Consider the following 26,508-nt stretch of genomic DNA (forward strand, 5'->3'; position numbering starts at 1 on the left):
GCGTCACAGGTCAGAGCCCCACCTGGGCCGGCTGGAGCCCACGTGATCGCCCGGACTGGATCGCGCCTCTCGATTCCCTCCGAGCCGCCGCCGCCCGGTGCCTGCGCCTTCCCTCCCCGCGCCCACGCCCCCTCGAGGCCGGCCCGGGCGTCGCCTGCCAGACGTGGGGCCGGAGCGGCTCGGCTCCCTCCTGCGTCACTGTCCTTCCAGGCCCCGCTCCACCGCCTCCTCCAGGAAGCCTTCGGGGAAGGAGACCAGCCTTGCGGGGACCGATGTTGGCTGTAGAAAGGCCCGGCCCTCTGGATTCTTGGAAGCCAAGCGGCCAAAGACAGCCAAGAGGGCGCAAAGCACTCTGGCCACCTTCTTGGTGTGGTTGAGTGGCGGTCATCCCCATTTCACAGAGAAGGACCGAGTCCTGGAAAGGAAGGCGCTCGCCAGCGTGCACACGGCTGAGCCTGGACTCCGAGGCTGGCCTTTCCTTGCTCCGCCTGCTGGGAACGAGTGTGAAGGTGAGGGAGGGCCCCCCAGCTGGGGGTTCAGGAATCAGGCTCCCTGGTGCTGTGGAAGGGGCTGGTGGCTGAGCCAAGACTCCCAAGCTTGGGCCTGGCCATTCAGGAATGTGACCTGAGGTCCCAGGTCTCAGACCCACTTCTGACCTGCCTTCCTCATCCCCTTTTCAGGAAAGGCCTGTTACCAAAGGCTTCCGTGTGAACATCCACACTGGGCTTTGGATCAGCTTCCACTGGCGTCCCCTCACTGACCCCAGGCCTCGGGGTGTGGGCTGGGCACCTGTGTGCCAGCCAGAGGCACTGACCGTCCTCCTCCCAGAACCTGCCTCCCTGGGCCGGGCAGCCCTGAGATCCCGTTGCGGGGTGAGGAGACACCGCAGGCTCTGGGGCTGTAGCTTGGCATTTTCTCAGGTGTCATGGTTAGGGGGACTGCCTGCCCTTCTCCTGCACTGGTCGCCCCACCCACTAGTCCCCCAGTGTCTACCCTGCGGCAGGGGCTGCCTGGGCGTCAGGTGCCACCTGGGCAGGGCACAAGCTGGCCTCAGGTATGGGTCCCATGGGTCATCCATCCTCCCGGGGAGGGATGAGGGAGGAGCTAAGAGCTGACCCCTGTGGGCCGCAGCCTCCACCTGGAGCCGCCTGCGGGGAGGTTCCACTTCCAGGCAGCTCCTGGAAAAGGCAGGTGGCTGCTGCCCTCCAGAGTCCATGATGGGTACTGCACCTACAAGGCCCAGCTTGCCGGAGGGAGCTGGGGTGACCCGGAGCCTTGACCCTTGAGGGGACTGAGGTGTGGTGGGGTCACTGAGGCCCCGTGGGGGGACGGAAGCCTTGCATCAGGCCACTCAGTGGGACCCAGGTTCCCGATTCCCACTGAGTGCTTTCCTGTAAAACCCTCTTTCAGAAGCTGCCTCCGAGTTACCCCCAACCCCACACCTTCTGTCCAGGCCCTACTCGGCCCGTCCAGCCACCTTGGGTCTGGCTCTGTCTCTCCATGTCCTGCTGGCTCCTGGAGGCCACTCAGCATGTGCTTAGGACAGTCCCTTTGCTGGGGATGTCACCTGAGCTGGTGGCAGGACCTCTCTGTGCCTCTGTCACCTCCGCTGTAAATGAGGGCCTGATGATGACCCAGGAGATCGCCCTGGCACGAGGCCCAAGGGAGAGGTTGGAAGGAACCAGCCTGGAGACTTAAGGGGCTGGCAAGGAGAAAGAGACTTCGGGGAGGCCTGCCAGCGGGGTAGGCCGTGGCACTCTCTGCACCTCTGTGGTGGGATCCAGAGCCTGTGGCTCAGCCATGTGTGTTGCCTGCCCTGGGGGCCTTCCCCTCTCACATAACCAGCAGGGGAGAAGATGTGGATCCCCCAAGCTTAACAGCCACTGGGCATTGCTACAGGGTGGGCAGCGCTCTGGCCGGGCACCGGTGTGCCAGCCAGAGAACACACCTCTGTCTGCAGGAGCAGAGCTCCTTCCCTGCGGCTTGAGGTGGCCTGAGCTCCTGCAGGCCTTGCTTTGAGTTTTCCAAGCTTTTGCTCAGCCACTAGGGCCACAGCACAGACAGCACAGACAGCCCGTGGCCTTAGGTGGTGCCTGAGGCCAGCAGCCCCATGGGAGGCCTTTTGGCTTGACCTTCCAGGGTAGGTGTCCAGGGCTGAGGGTGAGCTGAGGCTGCTGGGCAGGTTTGTCCTCCCTGCCAGGCCGAGTGAGCAGTGCTCCCACCTGCTCCTCTCCCTCTCTGGGGCCCTGAGGAGCACTCAGGGTGGAGGGAAGGTCATGACAGCCCTCAGTGCTCAGGCCCTCAATGCTGGGCTGCCTTGTTACCCACTGCAGTTCCATGGGTGTCCTGTCCAGCCCACAGGCAGCTGGGAAAGTGCCCCAAGGGTGTGGCTGTGAGTGGGATGGAGGACAGAGATGCCTCTGTGCTGGGTGGGTGGAGGCCCATGGCTGGGGGGGCCGGGCTGGTGGGAAGAAGGTTGGGTTTGAGGAGCAAATGCCCCTCCTCCTTGTACCCTAAAATAGCAGGTGGTCATTACTTCCCATTAAGCGCCTACTATGTGCCAGCCTCATGCTGAGGGCCTTGCATGCGTCATCTTAGTGAATTCTTATGGGAACCCCCTCAGATGTCGTTGTTGTCCCCACTTAACTGAGAGGAGAAATGTTTTGCCGCTTGTTACCTGGCTGGTAAGTGACCCAGCTGAAGTGAGAGCCCAGGTCTGTCTGACGCCCAAGCCCAGGATCCCTGGTCATCATTAGGGACCATTTCTGGTTTACAAAGACATGCCTATAGTCTTTATATTTTTATATAAAAAAATATAAAAGCAACCCCATGTATCTTGCCCAAGTTGAGAATTTAAAACATGTCAGGTGTTTTGGCCATGACAAAGTAGTCGGTACCAGACTTATCTGTCACCACAAACAACTCGAACACGGAACAAAAAATATGAGAAACAGCTGTTTCTAACACTGGACAACAGGTGCAGAGACAGAAATTCTTGGAGGAAGAGGCAAATAAGCCTTTGGCTGAGAGAACCTGGTGGCTTCACTGGGCTGCAGGGGACAGAGTTGGGAAACCAAGGAGGCCAAGGACTATGGACAGAGTCATAGAGAAGGAGAGAAGGCAGCAGTGCAGGGGAGCCCCGAAAGAGTCCTGGACAGAAGGCAGCAATGCAGTGGAACCCCCAAAATCCCCACAAGGGTCCACTTGAGCCTTTGGCTGAATACTGAACTGTGCATAAGCAGAGTAAGATCCCACGAAGCCAGGGACCAACGGTGACCAGGGAGCTCTGTGAGCAGAGTGACACCAGAGTTCACACCAGGCCAGGCGATGCTGGAACACCAGCCACCGGGAGCCAGAGTTCACACCAGACCAGGGAATGCTGGAATGCCAGTCACGGGGAGCCACAGTTTACACCAGGCAGGGGATGCTGGAACGCTGGCCACCGGGAGCCAGAGTTCACGTGAGGCAGGGGATGCTGGAACGCTGGCCACCGGGAGCCAGAGTTCACACGAGGCCAGGGGATGCTGGAACATCAGCCACCAGGAAGGAAGAGCCCTCCCTGACTATCCATCGTTGACCTCAGCTGCTTGGGAATCTGATGTGGGAGGATCGCTTGCGCCTGGGGAGGACAAGTCTCCAGTGAGCTATGATCAAGCCGCTGTACTCCAGCCTGGGTGACAGACCAAGACTCTGTCTCAAAAAATGAATGGCTGAAAAATTTCCAAATGTGATAAAAACCCATAGATCCGCAGATCCAAGAACCTCAAAGCAATGGAGAGTGAGTACAAAGAAGTCAGAGCAGCATACATACAAAGCAGACCACACCACAGTACCTCATAATGAAATGGCTGAAAACCAGGGACAGAGGGGAAAAATCTTGACCACCCAGAATATTCAGTAGTTACCAAAGAAGGCCATGTCCTAGGTGAAGGGCTGAAGTAATCCTAGGGTGACAGCTCCTCTAGACATGACCTAACGAAGGTTCAAAACAAGTCCCGAAAGGACCAGGGTGATCCACAAATACGTTAACTGCATCAGCATTAACCCTCAACATTCTTTTTTTTTTTTTTTTTTTTTTTGAGACGGAGTCTCGCTCTGTCGCCCAGGCTGGAGTGCAGTGGCTGGATCTCAGCTCACTGCAAGCTCCGCCTCCCGGGTTCACACCATTCTCCTGCCTCAGCCTCCCGAGTAGCTGGGACTACAGGCGCCTGCCACCTCACCCGGCTAGTTTTTTGTATTTTTTTAGTAGAGACGGGGTTTCACCGTGTTCGCCAGGATGGTCTCGATCTCCTGACCTCGTAATCTGCCCATCTCGGCCTCCCAAAGTGCTGGGATTACAGGCTTGAGCTGCCGCACCCGGCCAACCCTCAACATTCTTGAAAAGAAGGCCAATAAAATCCAGAAACTCAAACACTTTGACATTTACAACCTCCAGCACCCAGTGCAAAATTACTAGACATGTGAAGAAGCAGGAACAGGAACCTGTGACAGATAATTGGGAAAAAAATCAGTCAATAGAAACAGACCCAGAAATGACATGGATGACAGGATTCACAGAGAAGGCATTTAAAACAACCATCAAAAATACGCCCAAGGATCAGCTGGGCATGGTGCTGCATGCCTGTAATCCCAGCACTTTGGAAGGCTGAGATGGTGAGTTGCTTGAGTCCAGGAGTTCAAGACCAGCCTGGGCAACATGGTGAAACCCCATCTCTACAAAAAATACAAAAAATTAGCCAGGCGAGATACTTGGGAGACTGGGGTGGGAGGATCAATTGAGCCTGGGATTTGGAGGCTTCAGTGAGCTGAGCTCGCACCACTGCACTCCAGCCTGGGCAACAGAGCCAGACCCTGTCTCAAAAAAGAAAAGATATCTATCTATCTATCTATCTATCTATCTATCTATCTATCTATCTACTTACCTACCTACCTACCTACCTATCTACCTACCTACCTACCTACCTACCTACCTGCCTCTTCAAGGATTTATAGGAAACCATGATCGTAGTCAAAGGAGAGATGGAAAGTATAATAATGAATCAAATGGAAATTCTAAAGATGAAAATATACAATGTATGAAACAAAAAATCTACTGGATGAGATTAACAGCAGATTAAACTACAGAGGAAAACTATCAGTAAACTTGAAGCCAGGATAATACAAGTTACTCAAACTGAAGCATGCAGAGGAAAAACCCGGTGAAAAGGAAGAAACAGAGCCTTGTCAACCTGTGAGACAGCATCAGGCATCAAGCAGTCTAACAATATGTGTAACTGGAGGACCAGAAATGGGGGAGGGGGAAGGGAGAAAATATGTTTAAAGAAATGGCTGGGCTCAGTGGCTCACACCTGTAATCCCAGCACTTTGGGAGACTGAGGTGGATGGATCACTTGAGGCCAGAAGTTCGAGACAAGCCTGGGCAACATGGTGAAACCCTGTCTCTACTAAAAATACAAAAATTAGTTGGGCATGGTGGTGCATGCCTGTAGTCCCAGCTACTTGGGAGACTGAGGTGGGAGGATTGCTTGAGTCCAGGGAGGTCAAGGCTCCAGTGAGCCGTGGTTGGGCCACTGTACTCCAGCCTGAGTGACAGACCAAGGCTCTGTCTTATTAAAAAAAAAAAAAAAGGCTGAAAAATTTTCAAATATGATAAAAACTCATAGGTCCACAGATCCAAGGACCTTAAAATGAAATAGAATAAGTACAAAGATGTCAAAGCAGCATACGTACAAAGCAGACCACACCAAGGTACCTCATAATGAAATGGCTGAAAACCAGTGACAGAGGGAAAAATCACAAGGGAATAAAGACAAAAATAACTGCTGGCTTGTCATCGGAAACACTGAAAGCTGAGAGAACTAGAACAACATCTTTAAAGTGCTGAAAGAAAACAAAACTGTCAACCAAGATGTCCATTTCTCGTGAAAATATCCTTCAAAAATGAAAGGAGAATAAAGACATTTTAAGGCAAATGCTGAGAAAATTCATCACCAGTAGACCTACACTATAAGAAATGTCAAAGGAATTTTTTCAGGCTAAAAGAAAATGATATCAGATATAAATTAAGGTCTGCACAAGGCGTAGAAACCCACTGGAAATGGCAAATATGTCGATAAATGTGAGAGGCGTTTTTTCTGTGCTTCAAAACATTCCTTTTTTTTTTTTTTTCTTTGAGATGGAGTCTCACTCTGTCACCCAGACTAGAATGTAGTGGCATGATCTCAGCTCACTGCAACCTCCACCTCCTGGGTTCAAGTGGTCCTCCTGCCTCAGCCTCCCGAGTAGCTGGGACTACAAGCATGCACCATCATGCCTGGCTAATTTTTGTATCTTTTTAGTAGAGATGGAGGTTTCACCGTGTTGGCCAGGCTGGTCTTGAACTCTTGACCTTGTGATCTGCCTGCCTTGGCCTCCTAAAGTGCTGGGATTACAGGTGTGAGCCACCACACCTGGCCCAAAACATTTCTTTAAAAGATCAGAGACTAATGTGAAAATAATGACAGGGTATTATCAAATTTATGTGTAAAAGTGAAATATATTACAGTAAAAGCACAAAAGGCAGGAGGAGAGAATAGAAATATATCAGAGTAAAGTTTGTATATTTTACAGTGAGTATAATATCACTTAAAGATAGATAATGATAAAGGTAAATACTGAAAACTCTGAATCAGACACTAAAAATTAAGGTGAGGAGCTATAGCTAATAAGCCCAGGGAGAAGAGAGAATTGAATCCTAGAAAATACTCATCCAAAAGAAGGCAGGGGAACAGAAACAAAGATGAAAACCAGATCTGACAAACAGAAAACAAATATCAAGATGGTAGCCTGTATCTAACCATATCAATAATTATATTAAATGTGAACGGATTAAACACACCAATTAAAAGGCAGAGATTGTCAGACTGGATCAAAAGCAAGACCCAATGACATGATGCTTATTAGATAGGGTGATTCAAATATAAAGATACAGATAGGATGAAAGTAAAAGGAAAGTAAAAGATATGCATGCAAATACTAGTCACAAGAAAGCAGGCATGGCTCTGCTAATAGTAGATAATAGCATATTTCAGAATAAGAGTATTTCCATGGGGAAATATGTAATAATAAAGGATTCAGTTGGTCAAGAAGATAGTCCTAAGTGCCTATGCACATAATAACAGTTTCAAAATACACACAAGAGCAGATGACCACTGACCAGTCTGAAAGGAAACTAGACCCACAGTTATAGTTGAAGGTTTCAACACTTGCTCTCAACAACTGATAGGACACTAGATAGAAAAATCACCAAGGGTATAAAACACTTGACCAACCCTATCAACCAACTTGACCTAACTGACATTTATAGAGCACTGTAACTCCAGAATTCATATTCTTTTCAAGTACACATGAAATATACACCAAGACAGACCACATATTAGGCCATAAAACATACCCGCATACATTTAAAATGACTGAAATCCCACAGAGTATGTTTTCTGACAACACAATTAAATTAGAAACCAATCACAAATGATATCTGAAAAATTCTTAAATATTTGGAAATTAATGGACTTTTAAGAAACCTGAAGGTCAAAGAAGGAATTGCAGGAGAAATTAGAAAATATTTGAACTGAATTATAATGAAAATACGGAATATGAAAATGTGTGGACTGCCCTTAATGTGGTGCTTAGAGGGAAACTGATGACTTTGAACGCTTATTAGAAAAGAAGACATGTTGAAAATTGATCTAAGCTTCCATCTTTAAGTGGAAAAAAAATTAGTGCAAACTAAAGCCAAAGTAAATTAAAAAATAAGAAATCAATGGAAATCAGTGCCATAGACAATAATAGAGAAAATCAATAAAATAAAAGGCTATCTTTGAAAAGATCAATAAAATTGATAATACTAGATTACAAAAGAAAGAGATAAGGCTCAAATTACCAGTATCAGGAGAGAAAGAGGGCCACTGCTACTGATCTTGCAGACATTAAAATGATAAGAAAATATTCTGAGTAACCTTTTGCCAATAGATTCAATCACTTAGATGAAACAGCCATTTTTTTTTTTCTTTTTTTGAGACAGTCTCACTCTGTCCCAGACTGGAGTGCAGTGGCACGATCGTGGCTCACTGCAAGCTCCGCCTCCCGGGTTCACGCCATTCTCCTGCCTCAGCCTCTTGAGTAGCTGGGACCACAGGCGCCCACCACCACGCCCAGCTAATTTTTTGTATTTTTAGTAGAGACGGGGTTTCACCATGTTAGCCAGGATGGGTTCCATCTCCTGACCTCATGATCCACCCACCTCGGCCTCCCAAAGTGCTGGAACCACAGGCATGAGGCCATGTTCTTCAAAAGACACAAATCATCAAAACTGGCATAAGAAAAAATAGAAAATCAAAATAGCACTGTATCTATTGAAAACGTACAATTTTATATTTTGTTTATTATTACTATTATTATTTTTTGAGACAGGGTCTCACTGTGTCACCCAGGCCAGAGTGCAGTGGTGCAATCATGGCTCAGTGCAGCCTCGACCTCCCAACTCAAGTAGTCCTCCTACCTCAGCCTCCTGAGTAGCTGGGACCACAGGCATGCACCAGACCCAGCTGATTTTTAAAATTGTTGTAGAGATGGGGTTTTACCTTCTTGCCCAGGCTGATCTCCTGAGCTCAAGTGATTTGCCAGCCTCAGCCTCCCACAGTGCTGGGATTACAGACGAGAGCCACTGCACAGGGCCTGTTTTTTATTTTTTTATCCCTAAACTTATGGTAAGAATCCTTAATTAAAAAACAAACAAACAAACAAAAAAACCTTTACACAAAGAATACTCCAGGCCCTAATGACAACACTGGTGAATTCAGTTAAACATTCAATCAAAAGGAAGAAATAATACCAATCTCACATAACCTCTTTCAGAAACATGAGGAAGAAAAAACATTTCTCAACTCATTTCATGAGGTCAGTATTGTCCTGACACCGATACTAAAAAGTCACAAGAAAATAAAAGTATAGACTAATATTCCTCATGGATATAGGTATGGAATTATTTTATAAAATATTAAATCAAATCCAGCTGTTATCTAAGCAGTAACATCTCATGATCGAGTGAGGCTTATCTTAGGAAAGCAAGGTTGGTTTAATATTTGAAAATCAGTCAGTGGCCAGCACTTTGGGAGGCCAAGGCGGGTAGATCACCTGAGGTCAGGGGTTCAAGACCAGCCTACCCAACGTGATGAAAACCCATTTCTACTAAAAATACAAAAAATGAGCCAGGCATGGTGGTGGGCACCTGTAATCCCAGCTGCTCAGGAGGCTGAGGCAGGAAAATCACTGGGACCTGGGAGGTGGAGGTTGCAGTGAACCAAGATCGCATCACTGCACTCCAGCTTGGGTGATAAAAACTCTGTCTCAAAAAAAAAAAAAAAAGAAATTCAGTCAGTGTAATTTGCCACATTACCAGACTAAAGGAGAAAAATCATGTAACTTTTCAATAGGTGAAGAGAAAGCATTTGACTCAACCGAATGCTTATTAAAAAAGAAATCTAGGCTGGGCGCGGTGGCTCACACATGTAATCCTAGCACTTTAGGAGGCCGAGGTGGGTGGATCACAAAGTCAGGAGATCGAGACCATCCTGGATAACACGGTGAAACCCCGTCTCTACTAAAAACACACACAAAAAATTAGCTGGGTGTGGTGGCCGGCACCTGTAGCCCCAGCTACTCGGGAGGCTGAGGCAGGAGAATGGTGTGAACCCGGGAGGCGGAGCTTGCAGTGAGCCGAGATCACACCACTGCACTCCAGCCTGGGTGACAGAGCGAGACTCTGTCTCAAATAAATAAATAAATAAAATAAAATAAAATAAAATAAAATAAAATAAAATAAAAATCTCAGTGATGTAGAAATGGAAGGTCACTTGCTCAGTGTCATAAAGGGTACCTGATAGCTCACAGCAGACCTGATGCTGGAGAATGGATGACTTTCTCTTTGGGATCTTGAGCCTGGCAAGGAAGTCCACTCAGCACTGCCACTCAATGCTGGCCTGGCTTGTGTAGTGAGGCAACAAAACATAAAACAGGATATAACAGTAACTGTCTTCTCTCTCTCCTCTCTCTGTCTCTGTCACTCTGCAGGTGACCTGAATGTGATTTAGAGAACCCTGAAGTGTCTACAACTGCACATAAAATTGAAGCCCACCCTCCAAGCCTGTTCACTCCCCCGGCCCCCAGCCCACCACCTTCCTTTCTTTCTAGAAGAAACCACAACTCGGAATTTGGTATTTATCCATCTCATACCACATTTTTGTTCCCTTGCTATGGGCATATGTAACCATCAAAGCCTACAACGCTGCTCTGTGTGTTTTTAAACTCTTTGAATGATATCAAGCAGAAAATCTGCTCAGAAGCTCTGTGCTGACTGGGAGGGGCTGGAAGTAGGCATACCCCAAAGGCCTGGGGCCAGGCAAGGCTGGGAGCCCACAGCACTGGCCCTCAGCAAAGCCAAGACCCTTTCTGCTCCTTGCCACTCACCCTTCCACCCCGCCCCATGCCCCCAGTCTCGAGGACCCACTGGGCTTGCTGCTGGTCAACTTGTGCTTTAGTAGGGGAAGAGCCTCTCCAAGGGTACAATGACTGGCTGGCCTAGGAGTGTAGGTCTGGGGGTAGGGGAAGCCTGGGTGAGCCTACAAGTGTAGGTCTGGGGGAGTAGGGAGCCTGGGTGAGAAGCGCTGCTTTCAGTTGCACCAGGGCCTCCAGGAACGGCAGCTCCACGATAGACCCCAGCCTTAAAGTGGGGATGGGCGGGACACACAGTTTTTGACAAATGATGTCAATCGAGGCACAATTTATGTGCCGTAAAATCACCCTTTTAAAATGTCCAGTGAGATGAGTTTTAATGAGTGTATACCTGTGTAACCACCATCATGATATAGGATGTGTCCGTCGCTCTAGAAGTCTTGCTGTGCCCATCGCAGTAAGTCCCCTGGCCCTGCGCCCCCGGCGTGGATCTGTGCCCCTTCCCGTAGCTTTGCCTTTTCCAGACGTCGGTTGCACAGAACTCTCCAGCCCGTGGCTCCCTTCACTGGCACACTGGCTTAGAGATTCAGCCATGTGGCTTTGAGGCCCGCACCAGCGGCTGTCCCATCATTGCCGAGCGGTCTTCCTTCCAATGGAGGCATCACTGTTTTCAGAGGCGAAGTGGACCAAAGGCCAGACCAAGTGCAGGACTAGAGCACACTCAGCAATAAGAAAGTGCCCACCTGAACAGACCCCTCACAAAGAAGATCTGCAGAAGGCACTGAAGCAGTGGGGAGACACTCCACATGGCATCTTAGGCAGCTGCAAATTAAAGCCCCAGTGCGATGCTGGCACACGCCTGTTAGAACGGCCCGAATCCAGAACACAGGCGATGCCACGTGCTGGTGAGGATGTGGAGCAACAGGAGCCCTCTTTCGTGACGGATGGGAATGCAAAATGGTACAGCCATTCTGGAAGACTTTGGTGTTTTCTTACAAATGTAAACACACTTTCATCGTAGGACACAGAAATCATAGTCGTTTTCACCCAAAGGAGTTGAAAACGTATCCAAACAAAAACCTTTATAGTGGCTTCCGAAACTTGGAAGCTAGCACGATGTCCTTCAGTAGGTGAGTGGTTAAATCAACTGTGGTCCATCCAGACAGTGCAATATCATTCAGTGCTAAAAGACATGAGTGATCAACCCATGAAAAGACATGGAGGAGGCCGGGTGCGGTGGCTCACACCTGTAATCCCAGCACTTTCGGAGGCCGAGGTGGGCGGATCACCTGAGGTCGGGAGTACGAGACCAGCCTGATCAACATGGTAAAACCCCATCTCTACTAAAAATACAAAAATTAGCCAGGTGGGGTGGAACGTGCCTGTAATCCCAGCTACCCAGGAGGCTGAGGCAGGAGAATTACTGGAACCCGGGAAGCAGAGGCTGCAGTGAGCTGAGATTACACCACTGCACTCCAACCTGGGCCACAGAGTGAGACTCTGTCTCAGAAAAAGAAAAGGAAAAGAAAATACCTGAAGGCATCTTAAATGGATATTTCTAAGTGAAAGAGGCCAATCTGAAAAGGCTGCATACACACTGTGTGATTCCAACGACATGACATTCTGGCCAGGGCAACGCTGTGGAGAATAAAAAGGTCGGGTTGCCTGGGTTGCAGGGAGGGAGGGATGAAGAGGCAGAGCCCAGAGGATTTTTGGGGCGGTGAAACCCAGCTGTATGGCACTGATGTGGGGAATCCGCGCCAGTCCACGTTGGTCAAAACCCGTAGAATGTACTCCAAGAGTGAACCCCGACGGGGACTGTGGGTGAGGACGTGTGGATGCAGGCTCATCTGCTGAGATGGGGGACGGTGATAATGGGGGAGGCTGTGTATGTGTGGGGGCTGGGAGCACATGGCCATCTCTGCACCTTCTGATTGATTTTATTGTGAACTAAAACTGCTCTAATAATGAAATTTTATTAAAAAAACAACACTCTGGCTCACAGGCTGCAGCAATGAAAAGCACTAACGTCTGCCACAGCTGGCCCCCAAATGGCCAACACTTGATTGGCAACTGATGGCCTCCCTAAGTTTTGTCCCCACTTCAGTTCATATTCCAACTCTTCACAGGCCCCCTCCCTAATCCCGAAGGACACCTGCTTCTGGTCAGCCGCCTCCAGCTCCCCAGGCCAACAGCCTCCATCGGGGCTCACCTGGAGTCTTCCCATCTCCACTCTGAAGCTTCCCAGCCCCTTGCCTGCCTTGGAGGCTCTGCCAGGCAGGCCATGGCGGCCGGCTCTCTTGCTACAGCAAGCGCTGAGTAAGCAGCCTCTGCCTGTTCTCATTTGGGAGATCTTTGTTCCTTTGCATAGTCCCTGCAGGCACCAGTGGGTGGACGTTTGGGCCCTTTCCGGGTTGGAGCTGTGATGACAAGGCTGCTGTGGGCGCTGGTGCACAGATCTTACATGGATGAGTGCCTGCTATTCACTGCGTCTTAAAGCTGGACCCTGCTCTGTCCTTGCCTCTCTGGCTTCCTGGAGCCTCTGGGTGGCCTGATGGGCTCAGGAATCCAGGACCACATACCCCAATGCGGGACAGAGGAAGAGCCAGCGCCCTCCCTCGGGCTCTTGGGTGGGCCTCAGCGCCTCTTTGGGGTTCGGGTCATGCCTGGGCTCTGCTTGTCATCTCAGAATTTCTTTCTCTTATTCCCTGGAACTGGGGGAGTGAATTCCATCCGGCTTCCCTGTCCTGAATGAGGACCAAGGCTTGTGGGAGACGTTGTCCCGCCATGGAGAGCCCGGACCCCTTCCACCAGCAGGGATGGCAGCCAGGCTCAGGGCTGGTGGCTGCCTCTATCCCAGAGTCCCCCTTGAGCAACTTATGCTGCGGGACACCTTTCTCTGGGCACCTCTGTCTGTACAAAAGCCACCCTCGTTCTGGCCATTTTACCCTGAATGAGGACACATTTTGATTTTTGGGAGGCTTTTGCTGCCATGAGAATTAAGGTTAATGCTTCTCAAAATAGCTTCTCTGCAAATAACTGACAAGCTCACTTGGCCCAAAATGAATCTGAAGGGGAATTAAAAAGCATCTCTTTTCCCAGAAAACAGATTCCTCATTGACACATTTTTTTTTCTCCTGTTGATTTTTCCCTGTTTCCAAAATGGAGCCTTTTTCCTCCGTCTTTTATGCGAGGAACCAGCCGCAGGAAGACAAAGTCCACTTGTCAGCAATATTCTGTGAGTCTCTGTTCTCTCTCCCTCTGGGGTCGCCCTGACAATAGGGCCATTATCAGATAGCTCCCTTATTCCATAGATTTTTCCTCTCCCCTCCAGGGCTAATGAGGAGAAAGTTTGCCAGGCTGAACAAAGATGGGAAGGGTTTTTGCTCGTGGAGGCCCAGCGTGGCCAGCTCCAGGGAAGGGCCATTATGCGGAGGTTGTGTACTGTCATTCGATTGCTGTGAGTGACTTTTGGGAGCAGGGCCATCCATCAATTCTGTGATTCACATAATTTGTCCTCTGAGAGCGGAAACGTGTTTCCCAGAGAGAAACCTTCCAAGCTGTCTCTGGGCCTCAGGCTCCCGGGACCAAGCCCACATCTGACTGAGGGGGCTTAAGATCTCACCGCCGCTTCGTGAATCACATCGGGAAGGGAAGGAACTTAGAAATATTGAAAGGCATTGCCCCTGCTAGTCCAGCACTGTGTAAACACTTCACGTGGTGTTGTTAAGAACATAAAAATGCTCAACACCCCAGACTCGGGTCTGGGATCTTGTTCTGAGATCAGCCTCTGCGTGTGCCCGTTTGGCTGCCACCAGGAGCTGCCGTTGAGGACCCCGGCCCCCCCCCGCTTCCCTTTACCTACATTAGAGCCTTCTCTGGCCGCTCGGTGAACTTGGGAGGCCCTGGTGATCCCAGAATCCGTGCTGAGTAATGGCCCTCACAGCAAGCCACTGATTCACTCATCCCGTCATTCCTTCAAGCAAGCAGCCTCCCAGGCATGGGCCCCAAGCCAGGCTTTGGGGACCGAGAGATGAATCAGGGAGCCCCCAGGAGTCCTCACAGCCCCAAATCCAGTGCATGTGGTATTTTTGGACTCAGTGGACGGAGGCTAAGGTGTACCCTGCGTGACCTGGGGTCTCAAGGTGCCAGTCTATGGGGAGGCTTAGAATCCCTGAGCGCTTCAGCTGTGCTGGAGGAAGCTGAGATAGTTCCCTGCCTACAGCTACCTCTCCTTACATGAATGCGAAGGGATAGATATGGGGGTGTCAGACGGGCAGCCCAGGGCTCTTGGCGTGTGGAAGAGGCGCTGCCCAGCCCCCTCCGTGTGGTCTGGCAGGTGGGGAGGATCTCTTGCTGGTGGTATAGGTCCTGGGAGTTCGGAGCTGCCCCCTGGGGACTGGAGTGGCTGAGGAGGGTGGCATGCAGGGGTAGGGAGCTTCAGGGAGTGGGGAGGGGAGGCTGCAGGCAGAAGGGTCTGTGAGGTCTCAGGCAGGTGAGAGGTTCCCATAGGCACGGCCAAGGCAGTAGCTGTGGTGGTGGCTGATGTGAGCAGGTGTCTGGCATCATAAATGTCAGTTTTATAATCAGCCTGGGCCACTCTCAAACAGGGGCCCTTGGAAAAAGATGCTGCTGGGAGATGGTCGAAGGCCCGCGGTGTTGACTCCGAAGCAAGGCTGTTGACCGCGTGTGGGTAATGACTGCCCACCTTCCCGGAACCCCAGCCAGGCCTGTGTTCCAGGCACTCGGGGGTAAGCGAGAGGAGAGGTGGGGGGGAAGGGAGAGATGGGGGGGAGGGGGGAGGTGGGGGGAGGGGGGAGGTGGGGGGGAGAGGTGGGGGGGAGGGGAGAGGTGGGGGAGGGGAGAGGTGGAGGGGAGGGGAGAGGTGGAGGGGAGGGGAGAGGTGGAGGGGAGGGGAGAGGTGGAGGGGAGGGGAGAGGTGGAGGGGAGGGGAGAGGTGGAGGGCACAGCTCCAGAGGCCTGGCAGAAGGGAGCCCAGGAGGCATTCAGAGGCCCTGGGTGGGAAGCCAGGTTGCCTGGGGACATCAGTTCACCTCTGTATCAGCAGGGAGCCAGTGGGGACCTACGTGGGTGAGACTGTTTGGGGCGATCCTGGCTGGGGAGGCTGGACTCGGCCTGGCTGGACATTCCCCTTTGAGGTTTACCCACCCTAGGCTTCTGGGTCGGGGTCAGAGCAGAATTGGGGTGGGGGATGGAGCCTCTCCTGGAGGCAGGAGGGCCCCAGGAAGGAATGCCAGAGAAGCCCCTGAGGAGACTGGGTCTGCTCCAGCCCCAGGGCCTCCGCTTCCCACCCCCCAACCCCATGTGGCTGTCCCTTGTCAGGACAGTGTCAGGCTGTGTGAGGTGCTGGTGGACACAGCTTTCAGGGAGGGCTGACATGGGGAGGGCCACCCTTAGGAAGGGGTGTGTTGAGGATTTGCCTAGAACAGAGATCCCCAGACCCCAGGCCATGGGCCAGGACCAGTTCTTGGCCTGTTAGGACCCAGGCCGCACAGCATGGGGGGAGCAGTGGTTGAGCGAACCCAGCTTCCTCTGTGTTTACAGCCGCTCCCCATCGTCCGCATCATCATCTGCGCTCCACATCCTGACAGATCAGCAGCAGCGTGAGATTCTCACGGGAGCATGGGCCCTGTTGTGAACTGTGTGTGAGGGATCTAGGCTGCTCGCTCCTCATGAGAATCTAATGCCTGATGATCGGTCACTGTCTCCCATCACCCTTAGATAGGACCATCTAGCTGCAGGAAAACAAGCTCAGGACTCCCACGGATTCTACACTATGGTGAGTTGTAGAATTATTTCATTATATACTCTAATGTAATAATAATGGGAATACAGTGGACGATATATGTAATGCACTTGAATCAGCCCCAAGCCATCCATCCCCTGGTCTGTGGAAAACCTGTCTGCCATGAAACCAGGTGCTAAAAAGCCTGGGGAATGCTGCCGTGGAAGATCGGTTCCCCCAGCACCTCCAGCAGGGAATGCTGCGTCCCCCGGAGACCTCGGGGCAAGGCCTGTGGGGTAGGCCCTGGGTCCTGTGCACCTGGAGGCAGGCACAGCTGGGGGACATGCCTGGAGGCTGCTGCATCTGTAGGCCATCATGCTTGGCGGAGGGACACACCTGGAGGTCACCGTGCTCGCTGCAGGGCTGTCCAGGGAGTTGATGCCTTCCTGAGCTTATTCTTTTCTGGAAAATGGGAATAGCCAGGAGTCTGCCCTGGAAGATGGAGGGAACAACGCTCCAAGGGCATCAAGGCCTGGCCCCGGGACTCCTCAGTCAAGGCCAGGGAGCCTGGACCTCGGCCAAGTCCTGGCTTGCGCCTCCTCTCCCTTCCACAGGCCTGGGGCCTCTCCCTCAATGAAGCTCGCGGGCACCGAGGCTTAGAAAAGCACACAGATTTATTGCATATCAATCTCATGTATAAATTCATTGGAGCATTGGAAAGATTACATTTGGTATACAGTCCTATTCTACAGCATTAACCTCAAAATCAGCTTCTCCTAGGCCTTCTCTTAAGGAAATGTCTCTACACAAGTACATTTGTCTTTATCACAAGCATCAAATGAAATTTGCAAAGTTGTTCTTTTCATGATTTCCTACACTTCATGTCTCATTTCATTCTTCTCCCACAGCGATTTCCGTATTAATTGGGAACTGTGCCTCTTTTGCGTCGGCAGTTCAGGACTCCTAGTCTCGGACGTAGATCCTAATCACATATTCAATAAGTGCATCTACAGAATTTTCCTTTTAATAAAAATTTCACCAACAGACACGATAATGACCGCTACGCAGGAGTCATGCACAGTTTACTTATAAACAGAAGCAATTTACAATCAAGGGGGACGTGGGGCGAGCGCCAGCCTCCTCCTCAATGGTCTTTTTAAACATTATATGAAAACTGGACATTTACATTTGATTTCTTTTTCAACACTGTACAGTTCTAAAAGAAAAAACAAAACAAAACAAAACGAAACCAAATCTATCATGTAACAATGGCAAAAGGTGGCGGGCGGCACAGGTCTGTGATTCTGCGAGGATTCTTTATATAGACCTTAAGGGACAAAGTCCGTATACACACACGCTTTAAATTACGATTCTGACACCAGGGCTCAGCATCCCTTGTGCTGAAAGAGAAGTGGCAATGCACGTGACGCCAAAGGCAATTGTTAGAATGACTTTTGTTCACAAGTGAATCGCACGTTTGGAAACTCAAGCTGCCTTTTATTTATTTATGTAGTTTTTTTCCAAAAGTGGTGATACGAACCAGTGACAGAGAAGAACAAAACAAACACAAGTATGGAATGGAAGGAGCAGAGGAACTCTTCTCGGAAGAACGCAAGAATGTTTTCGTCACAGTATCACTCATTGCTACAGAGACACAGTTTCATGGCTTTTGATACCCGGCTGACCTCCACTGACCAGGAGCAGCTACATCCTGGCATCCCTGGCTGGGAGGGGAGCCTTGCCCTCCCCCCCAAGGCTGCAGTGCAGGGGCGAGCTCTCCTCTCCCTCCCCTAGGACAGCACAGTGAATATAGCTCAGTAGGTTTCAGTCACTTGGGCAGGGGAACGGGACAGAGGAGCAGGGGACCACAATCCAGTGCTTCGAGGCTTCGAGTCTAAAATACGTGATATGTATTCAGGCAAGTGCTTTGCAGACGCTCATGGGGAAGCGGGGAAGGCAGAGGACACCAGGGCCCTTGGAATTTCCAGGGCTGGACTCTGGGGACGTGGAGGTCTTGGCCAGTTGGGGTCTGGATGGGACAGCTGCATGCATGGCCTTGTAAAGGAAGGCCTCTCCAGCTGGGCAGGCTCTCAGGCCACGCCATGCCCACCCCAGCCACTGCTCCACACCCCAGGGCCCCATGCAGGGTGCAGGGGCTCGCTCCTCTGGGTTGGAGTCAGTGACATCTTGGGTCCCCCTCATGAAGGGTCTGCTGGGCCCACAGAGGAGCAACCCCATGGACCCAACCTGGGGATGAGAGCAGGAACTGGTGGGGACGTCGGCTCGCTGGGGGCGGGGTTCTGAGGAGCAGTAGAGGGTAGGTGCAAGGAGGCCTCCTTTGGAATTTCCCTTTGGGGGACGGGGGTTGACAATCCAAGGAGTTAGCATTGGGGCAGCATTTAGGCTGAACGGAGGGGCCCTGAACCCCTGGCTTGCAGCCCTGACCCTGGCCACCTGGCCACAGACACAGCCAGTTGCCTTGTCGAGTCCCTGTCCATGCTACACAGCTACATGGGCCCCTTACAGTGTGGTGACAGTTGAAGGCCAGAATCTCTGAATTCTCACACCTGGGCCGGGCTCCCTGGCCCATGTCATCTCTGGGCACCCACACTGCTGGGCGGAGCAAAGCTGGGAGGGTGAGGCTCGCTGGGGCCTGGGGCCACGCTAAGTGTCGGCGCCACGTTTTGGGGTGCACCAGCCCAGGAAATAAGTGCTGTCTTTGTCAGGGGCAGTGAGAACAGGGGCCTCCTGAAAATGCCAAGTGCGGGACCTGGGGGCTGGATACTCAGGAGAAACTGGGCTTGCTATCATTTTCAGGGGGACAGAAATATATGACTTAAAACGTGCAACCAGGACTCTTGGGAAGGGTGGAAGGAAAGAGCGCCGAGAGAAGACGGGATGCTTGGGAAGACAGCTGAAAACGGCGGGATGGGACAGGGAGATCCAGAGAGCAACGGTAAGGGTGGCCCTCATCGGTTCTGCTTCTGCCGAAAAGACACGCTGAGGGCTCCATCCATCCGAACGCCCCACTTCAGAGAGATAGGGCCGTATTGCAAAAAAAAAAAAAAAAAACAAAAGCACACACCTTACTCTTTCGCAGAAGAAATCATATAATTTGGGTTTACAGAAGTGGGGTGTTTATGTCCGAGGTTGAATTTTTACAAGAATCCCATCTAGATCAAGGAAAACTGGAAATTCCTATGCGGTACCTGGTGGGTCTGACCCAGGGGATGTTGTGGAAACGCATAAGGAGGCCTGAACGGTTGTGTTTGCAGATCCTGAATCCTTCCCGACACGCCAGCTGGCTCTTCTGCAGGCAGCTCCCCCGCTGCCCCGGGGGGCCACCCAGGCCGCACGTGGCCCCAGCGCACGCACAGGTGGGTCTGGTCTTGTCACGCTGTGCAGATCTGGCGTGGGAGGGGTCCCTTTCACTGTGATACATCAGGTGGAGCCTCCTGCAGGAACCTCCCCATGGCAAGTCTTCAGTGCAAGCCTGGACCACCTGGCACCCACAGAGACGATTGTCTTTTGGCCTGGAGCAGCCAGGACATCTCCTGTCACCGCTGGGGACAGCTTGAGATGTCCACGCGTGACACAAACCCACACTGAGGCGGCTTGCACCGCTCCTGTTTGTATTTACGCTCTTTTTTTTTTTTTTTTTTTAAGGGCAACGTGGGCGTTTTTTTTCTCTTCTTGTTGGGACACTATCATGATTTTTTCTTCCAAACAATACAAGAAATAAATAGAACAGTTGTCTTAAATGCAAATGCAACTGAAACGCAAATTTAACAAAAACATATGATTGTCTGGTAAACGGCAGCAGGGACAGCAGGATTCATGGGGGGGACGGGGGTATTTGGCACATAAAAAATCGCCCCACTCCCACACAACACACAACCTTATTACACGGTTTTGGTCCTTCACCAGATACTTATATTAACATTATTTCTTCACAATAAGAATGTCTAATGCCAAAAATACTGTTAAGGAGGAAATAAAATAAGAAAAGAAATGAATTAGAAAAAATTACAAGTTATATACAGATTAAGGTAAATTCCATCAGGGAAAAATTATTATTTGAAATTGGCCCCTATGGGAATAATTTAAAGCCCATCCGAGTGGGGAAGAAGTTGCATCCCAAGAGAGGGAGGTGGCCGGGCCCCGGGGGTTGTGCTGTCTCTGCTGCTTGTGGCAGGTTCCCCCGACGCCCTTCTGTTCTCAAGCTGTGTCTCACCAAGAACACACAGGAAGAGTGACGTGGTGACTGTGTCGTCCATCCGGAGTCTCAGGCACAGGTACGGCTTGGTGGCCTGGAGCCATCCGCTGGGATCGCTCCCCAGGGCAGCCACGTGGAGGACACCGGAGAGGGGGACAGGTGGGAGTTGGGAGACCCAGGACATGGCCAAGGCCCTGCCTTCAGAAGACGGTGGTGGGTTCCGGCGTGGGGTGGCCAAGGCAGGAACAGAGGTGGGAAGGAAGGTGGGTGCCCAGCCACATCTCTGCATGGTGGACTCAAGCCATGGGCCCTCGACTTCCCCATACAATTGAGGGGTCTTAAGTGGGGGCCTGTGGATTCCTCTGAAGGCCACGTGGTGGCCCTGGCACCAATTCCATGTCACATGATGGCAGGCATGCTCCCCATCCCAGCCTCGGGCAGGCCTGCAGCCCAGGGCACCCTGTCTAACACTTCCTCAGCAGTCTGCACGGTTCACGGGTGTGGTCCCATGCCTCTTGTTCTGCCTCGGGGCACCCAGCGTCACCTTGGTGTATACAAATAGGGACAGAGATAGAAAATTTCTCCATTATCTACAGTATAAAGAACACACCCAGGCACAGTGCGGGTTCCCAGGCAGACTCAGGTTTGCAAATGAGCTCAAATTTCAAAGCAATGCAAAATTACTTTTAAAAAACAATTTGCAAGTCATTTTTTGATTTTTAAAAAATACTGTCTATTTTTAAAACCACATGCTTAAATAGACTCTGTAGTCAATACGATTACCAAAAGGGTTATTCTTGTCATTTCATTATAAAAATCATTTGAGTGATCTCTCTCTTTTGAGCACACCCGTCTATCCATTCCCTTCTGCGACCCCATGCAGGCACCCAGCAGTGGCCACCAGCTTCTGTCTCAGCGGAGCGTCCACCTGTCCACGGGTTGATTCTGTGTCTCAGCAGAGCGTCCACCTGCGCACTGACTGATTCTGCGAGGCAGCTCCGTTGGCTGTCTTTGGACGGCCGCCTGCAGGGCCATCACTGAACAGTATTCTCAAGACCAATCCTTGGAGATGGTGAGATTCTACGGCTGCTTTAGGGACTTTCAGGGTCTGAGTTTCCACTGGAAAAGTCGGAATGAAACATGGTGGGTGGGGAGGATGTTGAGGAGTGGCCACACGCAGGGACAGGGTTCTCCGGGGCCCCGTCCACCTCCGTCCTCCGCGGCTGGTGCCCTCACTCTGGCTGCCGGCCCCCGGCCGCCCAGCCCGTCAGAGGTGGTTGATGGGGTGAAATGCTCCAGACTCCGACGTGGCTCCAGTGATGTTCAACCAAGCGTCCAAAGAGCCCTGGGAGGGGGTGTGGAGAGGAGTGTCTTCGGAAAGGGACAGCATCATTGCATATGCCTGGCGGGGAGGGGATGACACACACACAGGACAGGCAGGTGAGCACGTGGGCAGGGCGGGCCATCCCAGACAGGCAGTGCATGGGCAGGGCGGGCTGTTTCACACAGGCAGGTGAGCGTGCGGGCAGGACAGACCGTCCCGGGACGGCAGGGCTGAGCCTCGTCTGTTCCCAGCCTCCCGCGGCCCTGGCCTGGCTCAACCTTGCCCTGGTCCACAGCAGGAAGAGGGAGCAAAAGGGACTAAGACACCCAGATTCTCTCTGCAGCCTGGAAAAAGAAGATATGAGCAGCCGTGACAGTGGGAGGGAGGAAGGCCACCCGCTGCTCCGAGTGATGCCAGGACACTGGGGTGCCAGTGCGGGGCCTCCTGTGCACACCAGCTCCCTTGGCTGCTTTGGGGTCCTCCCCCTCGAAGCGTCCTCTCCTTCCTACCCCTTCCCCCCAAGTTTCCTCCACTTGGTGATCAGCAGAAACTACAGACACGTGTCTGGTCTAAGAGGGCCCTGGGAACTGGGGGTCAACAAGAGCCACCCCTGCCAGGGGATGCCTGTTTTGGTGACTGTGGGGACACCAAAGAGCTGCCTCTGGGACAGGGACGTGCAGCATTTCTGGGCCGATGGGATTCTTAGGAAGTGCAGGTATGTTTCCAGGCATTAGCTCATGGGACACCCTTCTGCCCCCAGCACAGGGCAGGTGGGGATGGGACTCGGGGAGCGTCGTGTGCGGGTTAAGGGCAAGGAAGGTGGGGAAGCCCAACGCTGTCCCACCCGAGTTAACACTCCAGACGGAATTAGTAAAAAGACAAAGACAGACACGCAGACGGCTTTTGCTGAGACCTGGGGCGGACCTGTTTCCTCTGGGAGGGCTGTAGAGAGCTGAATGAGACCCCCAGTCCCTACAGACTGGAGAGATGCGTGGGTAGGGCCCTGGGGCCACCTGCCCTAAGGAGAGAAGCCGAGAAGCACCTGGGGCCAACCCTGGCGCCCTTGCTGACCTCATAGCTCCAGCCGGGAAGCAGAGACTGCCCGGTTGCACAGCTCTTCCCGTGGGAAAAGCCCGGACTGCAGGCCACTGGGGCCCAGTTCAGAGAGGGAGCGAGATGAAGGTGGCTGGGCGGGCCAGAAACCTGCTCACAGACCTTTCCCACTGAGGACCACAGGAAGGTGAGCTGCCCGTGTCCACGAGTGAGCTCCCTCGTGAGGGTCCCGCCAGGGTCATCGGCTCTCAGCCCCTCCCTGCTGCACCCCAGCTTGCGGGAGGGCGGTGGTCGCTGGGGCCTATCTGGAGGATGCAGCACGGGGGCGTCAGTAGTGATCAGAGCTTCCCCAGGCCTGGGAGGGCCACGGCGGGAGGTGAGTGCTGGCTGTCCCCTGGCTGAGGAGGCCAGGTGGGGTGGGGGCGGGGCTCTGGTGGGTACCTACCTGGTTCTTAGCCTGCCTGCACAGTGTATGTTTTAAAGCCTCAGAATCTAAGGTGGAATTAAGCACATCTTTAACTTCAAATGCTTCCTCAGCTGCTCTGCGGAGGTCGAGCCCCTTCCCAAAAGTCGGCATCGGCTCCAAAGCTAACAGACCGCCTTCGTGGTCCTCAGCACACCTGCACCAATGACCGGGGAGAGGGAGGGCCTGCTGTTAGCAGCCTGGCCACGGCCGCCTCTCTGATGCCGCAAGGCCTGCTCCGGGCCTGCATGCACGCCACTGCATCTCTGCCAGCCACATGCACAGGGAGACAGACACACGGACACACAGACGCCTGGACGGGAAGCCACACGGATGCAGGAGAGTGACGGACAGAGGTCAGGGAGGCGGTGAGTGCGTGCACACACATCAGGCAGCAGGCAGGGGGCTCAGATCTTTCGAGTGGAGGGTGGAGAAGGAGGCTTCAATGCTCTAAGACCCCAGGCAGCTCCAAGAGGCCCGGGGCTCCCTCTCCCGGGACTCAGGGGCAGCATCCAGGCTGGGGAGGAAGCGCCGCCTCTGAAGGGCCTCCCGGGGGATCTGGGAATGCTGGCAGTGTCGCCCAAGCCTGATACTGGCGGCGAACACGGAGGACATGGGGAAGTGGCTCTGGCCAGCACAGAATAGTGGGTGCTTGGCCCCTGTGCCCACGGCCCTCTAGGGGCTGCACACGCTGTCCCAGGCTGACGGGCAGCTCTGCTGCAGGGCCGGGGGTCTCCATGTCTGCTCAGTGCAGGGAAAAGCCTTCCCCTCCACACTCTGCTTCCAGCCTGCAGGGCCCCTGGGGGTGGGTGGGGGGCTGAGAGCCCCTGACCCTGTTGCCCGTGGCTCAGCCTTGCCCTGGCCTGTGTGCAGGAGCCCCGAGGTGGCTGTGCTGGAGTAGGGGCTGAGCCTGGGATAGGCTCACGAGTGGTTGAAGAGGGAGGTCCCCCTCCTGATGGACGCCCACGTTCCCCCCTTGCCCCGTCCAGGAGCGCACGGCTGCCCCCACCTTCGGGTGTGGTCGAAGCCCACGGCCAGGGAGGCGGGTGGTTCCTCGTCCTCCTCGTCCTCATAGGTGGCCTGGGGTTCGGGTGCGGGGGACACCGTGTCGTCCTGCGACTTCCCGGCCAGGCTGTCCTCATCGTCCTCCTCCAGGTCATCGTCATCCTCCTCCTCCACGTCCTCCTGCTTCTCGCTGGCTAGGCCTGGACACTGGGAGCTGCCGTCCACATCCTGCATCTCCGGCCTGAAATGACACGGGAGGAGATTGGCCAAGTTCAGGCGTCTCTCTCCTTGCCATGGACCCCCAAAGGCTGGTGACTCGGCTCTGCCCCCACTGCCTCCCCCAACGACCCTCAGCCCCCTTCCTGAGGGAGCTCCTACCGGTCCCCGAGCCCAGCCACTGACTCTGCAGAGAGGCACGGAGGCCTTGGGGCGATCCCAGGAGAGGAGGACGAGTGCTCAGGGTGGTGGGGGTGGGGCAAGGCCCAGCAGCAGGGGGCTGTTGTGGCCGTGAGGACACCAGGGCCAGGCAGTGTTGGGAAGGAAGAGGTGGGCAGTCCTGTGGGGAAGCTGGTCCTGCACTGGTGCGGGGACTGGGCACTGCACGAGAGGCACCCTCAGGGCAGACTTTGGGGGGAAGGATTTCAGACTGACAACTTGAGGATGTGAACACTGGCCGGAGAGCCAGGAGCCCCGGAGGGCTCTCTGGGATCTGGAGAGTGAGGGCCCAAAGCCTGTTGTCAGCAGTCTGAAAGCACCAGGACAAGCTTGCTTCAGAGCCTGAGGGGACTCTCCTGCAGCCCAGGGCTCTCCTGATGTCCCCCAGGGTCACTGCAGCCTGGCAGGACCCCTCCACTCCGGTTCCTCAGTATTAAAAAAAAGAACAAAGTGTGCATGGGCGTGGCTGAGCGTTCTCATTTCTTTCAGGAAGAGCCAATAGAGTTTGGCTCATCTTCATGTTCATGGCCAAGAGCTGTGTCTTGGGTGGGCTGGGCCCCAGGGGAGCCGAGGGCCCCCGGGCAGGTGCTGGACATGCTGGTAGACGGGCCCAAGCAAAGGGCAGGCACGCAGTTCCTAGACTGCCCACACCCAGAGCCCCAGGGCCACTCTTCCTTGTCCTCACTCTGCCTGGGGGCACTGCCCCCCGCTGCCCTGGGAGGTACCCACAGTGTGGGGGAGATGCAGGAGTCCTGCTCTTGGCATCCAAGCAAGAAAGCGACAGCGTCTCCCAGTGACTGACCTCCATGTCTCAGACTCGCCTGTGTGCACAGGAACTGGGCTTGGGGAGGCCGTAATCTCCTGGCTCTCCACAGATGCCACGTCTCTGTCTCTTGTCTTTCTGCCTTCCAGGATGGACAGAACCTCAGCAGGCTTCAGGGCTTGAGGACAGTTCCTCGGTCCTGGTTGCCTATGTTGGGTGCTGGGAGCGTCTTGTACACACACCCATCTCCTCAGCCATGGAGCTGCTGGGATCTGGGTCCTGGTTCTCACCCTGGTTGTTGGTGAGGTGCCCTTGGGTGGGGTTGTCTTTGGGGCCTGTGCCCTCTCGATGACCCGAGGACATGCCCCTCCCTGTCCACTCTGAGGACGGGATGAGATGGCGCAGGATGAGAGCCCAGGCTCATCACATGGGCATGTGCCGTGAGATCCATCTGGTGGCCCCACGTGGGTTTGCATGGAATCCCCACCAGCTGGGGACAGGGGCTTTGCCCTCTTTATGTCTGCTGCACACCCCCTGTGCACAGAGTATTTGCTTTCCAGTGTTGGGGAGCGGAGTGTCCGGCTCGGATACAGAACAGGGCCTGGTGGCTGGTTCGGCTCCAACAGGGAGGACAATCAGTTTCCCAGAGCTGCCCAAACCAAACCCCACAGTATGGGGGCCTGAAGCAGCAGCCGTGGATGCCTTTATAGCTCGAAGGCCAGAAGTCCAAGATCCAGGCGAGGGCAGGCTGGGTTCCTTCCAAGACTCTGGGGGAGAATCTGTCCCTGGCCTCTCTCCAGCTCCTGCTGCTGCTGGCCCTCCTTGGCCATCCTTGGCAACTCTTGGCCTTCTTTGGCTCTCCCAGGTGACCCTTGGCCCTCCTTGGCCATCCTTGGCGACCCTTGGTCCTCCTTGGCGACCCTTGGCCCTCCTTGGTCATCCTTGGTGACCCTTGGCCATCCTTGGCGACCCTTGGCCCTCCTTGGCCATCCTTGGCAACCGTTGGTCTTCT

At 53.3% G+C, this 26,508-nt stretch overlaps 1 protein-coding gene and 1 long non-coding RNA gene across 17 annotated transcripts in view; one reads left to right on the plus strand and one right to left on the minus strand.

Annotated features, from left to right (window-relative positions):
* Window positions 1-33: 33 nt before the first annotated feature.
* Window positions 34-25,182, plus strand: LOC103225740 (uncharacterized). Of its 14 annotated transcripts, none has more exons than XR_012089804.1 (13): window positions 34-509; window positions 10,111-10,253; window positions 12,621-12,810; window positions 13,660-13,729; window positions 15,102-15,242; window positions 16,057-16,291; window positions 17,146-18,155; window positions 19,055-19,193; window positions 19,513-20,532; window positions 21,337-21,525; window positions 22,029-23,206; window positions 23,368-23,661; window positions 24,449-25,182. It is a non-coding gene; the product is annotated as an uncharacterized lncRNA (long non-coding RNA). The 14 variants fall into 14 exon arrangements; XR_012089811.1 differs by lacking the exon at window positions 12,621-12,810 and having other exon boundaries at window positions 22,029-22,492; window positions 22,856-23,206; XR_012089809.1 differs by lacking the exon at window positions 12,621-12,810 and having other exon boundaries at window positions 19,513-19,614; window positions 20,461-20,532.
* The window catches only part of PRDM16 (PR/SET domain 16), a 364,845-nt gene continuing 358,189 nt past the window's right edge, over window positions 19,853-26,508 (minus strand). For 2 of the 3 annotated variants that reach the window (XM_007980873.3, XM_073007914.1), the window contains exons 15-17: window positions 24,303-24,539; window positions 23,276-23,450; window positions 19,853-21,855 (exon numbers count right to left, since the gene is read on the minus strand). In XM_007980873.3, coding sequence (XP_007979064.1) covers window positions 21,721-21,855; window positions 23,276-23,450; window positions 24,303-24,539 — 547 coding nt within the window. In that variant the 3' untranslated portion in view covers window positions 19,853-21,720. The remainder of the gene's footprint in view (window positions 21,856-23,275; window positions 23,451-24,302; window positions 24,540-26,508) is intronic. The other variant, XM_073007915.1, reaches the window with a different exon arrangement.

This window comes from Chlorocebus sabaeus, chromosome 20, assembly GCF_047675955.1.
Source record: "Chlorocebus sabaeus isolate Y175 chromosome 20, mChlSab1.0.hap1, whole genome shotgun sequence".
In the NCBI taxonomy this organism is placed as follows: domain Eukaryota; kingdom Metazoa; phylum Chordata; class Mammalia; order Primates; family Cercopithecidae; genus Chlorocebus; species Chlorocebus sabaeus.